The 8,128-nt window shown below is 45.7% G+C and overlaps 1 protein-coding gene across 6 annotated transcripts in view; it reads right to left on the minus strand.

Moving 5' to 3' along the window:
- UCHL3 (ubiquitin C-terminal hydrolase L3) overlaps positions 1–1,294 on the minus strand; it is a 52,290-nt gene extending 50,996 nt beyond the window's left edge. For 4 of the 6 annotated variants that reach the window (XR_002828564.1, XM_023751724.1, XM_023751722.1 and 1 more), the window contains exon 1: positions 664–831. Coding sequence is in view for 3 of the 6 variants with exons in the window: in XM_023751724.1 (XP_023607492.1) it covers positions 664–816 (153 nt within the window). In the remaining 3 variants the exon portion in view is untranslated. Of the gene's footprint in view, positions 1–663; positions 832–913; positions 1,047–1,089; positions 1,099–1,215 lie in introns of those variants that run through there. The other 2 variants (XM_023751725.1, XM_023751727.1) reach the window with 2 other exon arrangements.
- Positions 1,295–8,128: the final 6,834 nt, after the last annotated feature.

Raw genomic sequence — 8,128 nt, forward strand, 5'->3', positions numbered from 1 at the left:
TTATAAAGTGGTCAAAATGTGTTAGGGGGGAAAAAATGAACAGCAAATCTCAAAGGGGGTAATACAAATGGAAATTAACATAGATAGGAATCGCCACCATTAGGAGAATCTAAAAGCTATATGCTGGGTTTTAAGCTTTTCCTAGATGACTAAAGAGATAAGAGTTGAGGAAATAACAGTCCTTTCAACAGCATATAATAACCCTGAAAAAGACAAAGGATTTCTGCTGCCAACATTCAAATATGTCTATCTACTTTCATTATATAAGGAATTTTCTGCAAGCGTTGAAAACCAAAGGCCAACTAAGTACGTGACCAACGTTATCCTCTGGTGATGAGAATGAAGATTATGGGGAAGGAACATTTCCGTGTAAAAATAAACGAAGACGGCAATAAAAAGCAAACGACCTGTTGAGAACGTAAGGCAAAACGGACGTTTACACCCGGCAGCACTGATGCTTCTTTTAATCGAGTGGCTGCTGGGGGGTGTTCCCTCTTCCTCCCCAAACCCAGGCGAACTTTCGGGGTTGTTATGTGGCCAGGAAGAGCGTGGGAACTATTGACCTGGGACCGTCCAACTGCGCTTCCTACGGCACAGAAGGAGCTGAATTCCAGTTCTAAGAAACTGGACGAGGAAAGGGGCGTGGCGGGGAAGAGCAGTGACCTGATGGGGCACCGGATGGTTGGAAGGTGACTTCACGGTGCGGGAGGTGGATGACATGACCAGGACCGGGTGGGCGAGTTTACACAGCTTGGAGTCAGGGAGTGCAGGCAAATGAGTCACCCAGAAGGTCCTGGGGTGGGAAAAGGATGGCATCGGCACGAGCAGGAAAGGAGGAAAACGGAGAGAGAACGAGGACTAGGCATACGGGGTGAATGAACATCCCTCCAACCCCGAGATGCAGGACACTTGCCGACGGGGGAGCGGGACCACGGGAGGAGCGGAGCCAGCTGGGGGTGTATCCAGGTGGGAGGGAGGCGGCCGTGAAACGGGCACACCCGCCATTGGGACCCTCCTGGGGGGCGCGGAGGTGTAGACGGCCAGGGAGGGCTCCAGGGTCCCGAGCGACAAGACATCTCACTCACCTGGGTTGGTGACCTGGGAAACGAAACAGAGAACACGCTTTAGAGACAAAACTGCCCCGGATCGGCGACTGGAGCCCGGCTTCCCTCGCCCCCGCCCGCACCCCCGGGCCGGAATCAGGGCCGCGCTCACCTCGGGGTTGGCCTCCAGCGGCAGCCAGCGGTGTCGCTCCATGGCAGCTCCGCCCGGCCACTCGCCAGCTCTGACAGCCTTCGCGGTCGCCGCTGCGGCCGCTTCCGCCCCGCGTGCCGTGACCTGGGACCGTCCAACGCTCCGCCCTCCGGGAGGGGTGCTGAAGGGCGAAGAAGAGCTTGACAACACGCTAGCCCCTTTCTCGCTCCCTGCAAAGCTGCGCGGAAAGTCTTACATTTTAAGTTAAGGGACAGTCGGAGAGGAAAATAATAAGAGCCACCTCCCTACTGCAAAAGGAAAATGTATCTGAATCTACCACCGCTCGCTCCCCTCACGCTTGGACTCTTCCTATCTGAGCCAAGCGCTCTCGTGCTACGCATGCGCCTTGCGTCTGTCGGGGACCGCGTGGTGGCGGGCGCCCCACCCACCCCTGCAGCGTCAGCCGGTGGCGCTAGGGGGCGCACCACTAAACCCTAGTAGTCTAAGGGGTAGAGACGGGGCAGCTGCTGGTCTGAAAGCCCCAAGGCCTGAGGATGCCAGGGAGGTATGCCACAGAAGTTCCTTTGTCAAGGTGCAGAAGTGATGTGCTGACCTTGTTTGCTACTGCAGAGTGGGAGGCATGTTGGACGAAAAAGGTCAAGTACAGAACCCTTTATGAATCAGACGCTGTACTAAATACTGGTTACACAAAGCTGAGCTCTCCATAGAGTAGAAGAGGTGGAACAATAAAGTGTGATGCCATTAATGAGGTGTGCTGGAACTACAGAGAAGTGCAGCTAAAGGGGGAAGGGAGTATCTGGAAGGCTTCCTGTAAAAGGTGGACACCGGGAGTGAACCCCTTTAAAAGAGGTGCCCTGAAGAAGGGAAAGTATACATTGTGGCTGCAGAGCCTGCAAGATTCAGGGACAGTCATTAGAGGTGATGCTGGAGACATAGGTAGGGCCAATCCGGTGAAGACATTTGGGCTTCCTCTTGAAAACAGCAGGGAATCACGGAAGGATTTTAAGGAGGATTTGTGTATCTCTCTTCTACCAGACTGTAAATTCCATGAGGCCTGCAGCAGCATATTTTTAAATTCTTCACATTGTTTCCCCTATGACTAACCCAGTGCCTGATACATAATAGATGCACAATAAGTATTTGGGGAGTGAACAGAATAATCTGGTATGAGAAACAGTCAGTCATGTAGAAAACTTGCATGTGAACTGATGAGATTGAATTAAGGCAGTAACCATGGAGATCGAGAGGCAGGCACAGGTTAAAAAGATACTGTTTTAAGGGGGCGTCCCTTTGATGAGCAGGAATTGTCAATGCTAACTCCGGAGATTTGACCTGGAGTAGAGTGCATATCACTATTATGCACCCAATAGAGGGCATCCAGGGAGAGAAACAGAGAGTGAGGAAAAGATTATTATGCTGAGTTTGCCTTTCTTGGGAAACTTCCACCTCTTCCACTCATGTTTTTTCTGGTCACTGTTCTTTGACCTCTAAGGAATTTCCAATCCATGACTCCTCTTTTTTCTTATCTGCCCGATAGCTTGCTGCTATCCCCACCCAACTGTGGTTTGGTAAATCTGAAATATCCAGCACACGATGGGCAGCTGTAGTTTCATCATACTTGAATTTCATGGTCAGGCTCTCAGTGGCATACCAGGGGCTATTTTACAAATGACTTGCTGTCAGAGGTATGGACTTGCTCCTGATCCTGAGTTTCTGCACCATGACTCTCCTATTAGGGCTTACCTAAGACTCCATACGTCATCCTTAACTCCCATGAACATCTCAAGTACCATTGGATCTGCTGAGACATAGAGCCAAATAGCAAGGCAGCTTGCATTTAAGCTTGGACTTGCTATAGTGCCCTCAGGGACCCACTTAAACTGGCAGCTGTCTGTGTTTCTCAATAAAAGTCTTGCAGCTGTATTCCCATGTGTGGCATATGCTGCCTCCAAAAGCCAAAAAGTCCCACCAAGTGCTCTGCCTCTTCCCAATTAATAGAAAATGTAATGTACAATAACTCTTTCTTCACCTTAGAAAGGTTATCCCAGCATGCCCAGACTTTTGGACCCATAAAAACTTTATTAGCCCTAGCCAGTTTGGCTCAGTGGATAGAGCATCGGACTATGGACCGAAGGGTCCCGGGTTTGATTCTGGTCAAGAGCACATATGTCGGTTGCAGGCTCCTCCCTGGCCCAGGCACTGGTCTGGGTGCGTGCAGGAGATGACTCGATGTGTTTCTTTCATATTGATATTTCTCTCTGTCTTTCTCTCTCCCTTGCACTCTCTCTAAAAATTAAAGGGAAAATATCCTCCAGTGAGGATTAAAAAAACCCCCACAAACTTTATTAGCCTGGCCAGAATGGTCAGTTGGGGGAACATCACCCTGTGCAACTGAAAGGTTGCCAGTTTGATTCCTGGTCAGGACACATACCTGGGTTGTGGGTTCGATCCCTGGTCAGGGCACGTAGGGAAGGCAACCAACCCATGTTTCTCTCCCACCTCAATTTCCCTCTCTTTCTCTCCACCTTCCTCTCTCTAATCATGTCCTTGGGTGAGGATTAAAAAAATAGATTTTATAAAACTTTATTAATGTAGTAGGCCCCTAATCTTTGTAGGGCTTAACTGTCCCCCTCTGCCATGGATGTACCTATAATCCTATCAAGGACAGTACTTCTGAAATCTGAATGTGCATACAAACATCTGGGGAGTCAGAAATGCAAATTTGATTCAGTAAGTCTGAGATGGGGCCCAAGATTCTACATTATTGGCCCCCATTTTTAACCCTTCCTTTATCCACAGCCTTTGCCATATTATTAAGTTTTTTCCACTAAGGGGAAAGTACTGTTCATCCTCAATATTCATGAAGCCTCCTTTTTGAATTTGCCTACTTGCTAACATTTACTTGTTAATTCAATACCCCCTCCCCCCAAAATCAGTACTCTTGTCACTTTCACAGTCATTTGCAGACATGGGTGGAGGAATGGCAAAAAATTTGAGTTCCCAGCTGAAGTCTCATATTGGAAACAAGTGTTCATTTTGCGATCTATTTAGTGTCACTTTTTTTTTTTGCATTTTTAAATATATATTTGTATTGATTTCAGAGAGGAAGGGAGAGGGGGAGAGAGATAGAAACATCAATGATAAGAGAGAATCATTGATCAGCTACCTCCTGCACGCCCCCCACTGGGGATCAAGCCCACAATCCAGGCATTTGCCCTGACTGAGAATCAAACCTTGACCTTCTGGTGCATAGGTCGACACTCAACCATTGAGCCACAACGGCCTGGCACATTTTTTGCATTTTTGTTGGTGATTTCACTGTGTATATGTATGACCCAAACATATAGTAAATGAGGTGTCTCTAAACAGAAACACACATATAAACAAGGTTGTGTATTGATCTGTGGATGAAAATGTGACCAGAGTCTCATAGAAACCTAACCTGTATTTCCCTTGGGAGCAATGGTTTAGTCTTTACTAATTCAGTGTATATGCTGGCTTTATAGACCATAAATACCACAAATAATGAGACTCTGCTGTATATTTCCCCACTTCTCGTCACCGAGTTCCACCACGTTACTTGTTTTGGTCAATAAAACGAGAGAGAAATAATGGCGTGCCAGTTCCACATCTGAGCCGTAACTAGCTTGTGTGTCTGCTTGCTGTCTTGCACCTCTACCATAGCCTTGAAGAATGTGCTTAGTTGGCTAGCCAGCTGGTCCCAAGAACAGAGTGAGAGACAGCTGAGCCCAGTCTAGACTGGCCAACCCACCACTAGCCCCCTACTCATGTAAGCTAAATAAATGTTTGCTTGTGGCATGACATTGGGGATTTGTGGACATTTCAATATTTATATTTTTACATAGCAAAAGCTAATTGCTCTACCTGCCAGGAATTTGAATAATCAAATTAAAAGGAGTACCCAGCTAATTGATAGAACTGCCCCACCCCCAACTTCCACCAGAGAGCCCCAGCCTGAGTGGGGAATAGCGCCTCAGCTGAGACTCAGAAAGGAGCCCCCCAAATTCTACTAACCAAATACAAATGTGTGGTTTTACCTCCAAATTCTTTAAAAAATGTATATGTTAATGCAACTTTAGTTCATTAACGAACTGTTTAATTATTTTAATTAAATGAGATGTTATTTTAGCAATGAAAATAATAGATATTCACACTTGATTCAGGTTTTACACTTAATGGAAACCTTGACATCTTTCATATATTTGTTTGATCCCCACCACAGTCTGTAAAGTGGGCAGGGGAGGAGATACAGTTGTCGCCATATTACAAACAAGGTAAGGGTGGCTTGGAAAGGTTAAGCTGTTTCCCAAGGTTGTAGAGTGATTTCAGCCTAGATTTTCTGCAGCCACATCTAGGACTCTTTTCTAAGCAGGAAAGAAACAAGAAGAGCACCATGATGTTCACAAACCAGGGAATGGAACTCAGAAAGCTGGGGGTTGGAGAAGGCTAAAAAGAAGGAAATAAGCTGTAAATTATTCTAGGGACAAATCTGCCTCAATTATGGGTCAAGAGTTGAAACATTTTGCTCAACTGGTGTGGCTCAGTGGTTGAGCCTGACCCATGAACCAAGAGGTCACCAGTTCCATTCCTCACTAGGGCTTATGCCAAGATTGAGGGCTCAATCCCCAGTGCGGGGCATGCAGGAGGCAGCCAATTGATATTTCTATCTCTATCCCTCCCTTTTCTCTAAAAACATTTAAAAAAGCAAGAGAGCAGCATTTGCTTAAAAAAATTTTTTTAAAGAGTTGAAACTTGCTTATATCTATGACAATGACATTATTTTTATTTATTTACTAGAGGACCAGTGTGCACCAGTGGGGTCCCTCGGCCTAGCCTGCAGGTATCAGGCCAAAATCGGCAGTCCAACATCCCCCAGGGATGTAGTAGTGCACGAAGTGGCAGGTGACCTGGGAGGAGCCCAAGCCCTGGCTGGGTACCGGGCCGGGCACTGCGCTGCTCCTGCTCATCCCAGCCCTGCTGCACCTGCCACCTCTGCCACTAGGTAGTGCTGCCACAGAGGTGGCAGAGGCTCATGCGACAGCTGTGCTCACCAGCTGTGAGCCCAGCATCTGGCGCTCCTCGGTCAGCTGAGCGGTGCTCCCTCTGTGGGAGCACACTGACCATCAGAGGGCAGCTCCTGCATTGAGCATCTGCCCCCTGGTGATCAGTGCACATCATAGCGACCAGCCAAACAGTTGACTGGTAGCTTAGGGTTTTATATATATAGATAAGCTTTACAAGTGCAATTTTAACAAAGTGAAAAGTGTAGAGTTGCAACAGCAGTGTCTGAATTCCTCTTAGGAAGGAATTGTCTATTCAGAAACATTCCATTGATGAGCCACTTAATTGGAGATTGAGACCTTAGGACACCAGAATTAGCAGGACACCCAACAACAGATCATTGCTAAACCTCTCTGCATGATGGAAGAATGTGAAGAGAGTTGGAGAAGGAGGAAGAAAGAGAGGGAGAGAGTGAGGGGGTAAATAAAAGGAGGTAAGAGTTAGGATCATGAAAAGGAGCCTATGAGAGGGAAATCTTAGAACTTAATGGGAGGTCAAGAAATTTTATTTTCATTGATCACTAATGAGTTTGAACATTTTTTGAAGTTGTAATTGGCTATTACTTCACAGTCTCCATCCATCCTAAAATTCTTTCTCAAAAGCCAGTAACATTTATTATCTATTCCAGTACTTCCCAGCCTTTTTCACCACATGATACAGATAAAAAAATATAATATAAACCATGCAATTTTAACATTGACATATTAATTTTGATGGTTGTCAAAGAACATCAGGTTTTTCCACCATTTCCTACTTGACTAAACTCACAGTTTCATTTTCTCAGCAACTGATGAAAATTCAACAGCTTCTATTCAAAAGCAGCAGGAAGTTCTGGACAATTTGATATTTGATGTCTTAACAATAGTACTTGTGCCTCAAAACCTGCTCTTTCATCCTAATAAGTTTGTTTTTTATATTCTGAGGGATTTGGCAATCTCTTCACTTTAAACTGAAATAAGCAACCCTTTTGATTATTTATTCAAGACTATCCATCTTATTTTGGGCTTGTAAATTATTTCATTGCTTTGTAAGAAAACCTGGAATTTTGGTCATCCCTACAATAATCTACATTTGCCTTACTGATACAAGTTTACAACCCACTGTTCTCTTTTCATGCCTCTTTCTATATGTGGATAACTTTTTATTATGCCAAATCACAGCCCAATCTTTTAAAAGACATTTTGAATGATAGTTAAACATCATAATATACAGCTAACAATACCCATAGCTCAATAGAAGTGTTGAACAGCTATGACCAAGTTCATGCATACACATGCAAAAACAACTGAGTCACAGCTGCTACCTGGCTCCCTGTCACTGTAAGAAGCCATCTGATGCAATGTGCGATATGATTTCTGAGACATTAAATGTGAAAAAGTACAAACTGAACAATTGATGAAATGCAGTATATTTATATAACACCTGACTTCATCAAATACAGTTGTCATAGTCCTCCTAACCAGCCCCGGGGATCAGGCTCCACCCAGCTTTCCCTGGAGCTATGGGGGCCAGTTTCTCTACGTACCTGTGACTCCTTCATGGTGCACCACTGTGACAGCATGCTATCTCATAGTATTCGTCTTAATAGCAATATATCCAGCTGTCTTCCTGCTGCATGTGCACGTAGCCTGTCATCTGTCTTGAGCCTGCATTGCATTGACAAACCACCATCTCCAAACAGCCTTTCTGTAGTACATCCATTCCACCACAATGGTTCCCTCGTGAAGAATGGAGAACATTGGTTGGGGGGAGGGGGGCCGCGGTCTTTTAGGTACGACACGGGTGAGGTTGACATGTTCTCCGTGTTGTATTGTACTATCCTCAGTCAGGA

Source organism: Myotis lucifugus, unplaced genomic scaffold (genome assembly GCF_000147115.1).
Source record: "Myotis lucifugus unplaced genomic scaffold, Myoluc2.0 scaffold_24, whole genome shotgun sequence".
Lineage (NCBI taxonomy): Eukaryota > Metazoa > Chordata > Mammalia > Chiroptera > Vespertilionidae > Myotis > Myotis lucifugus.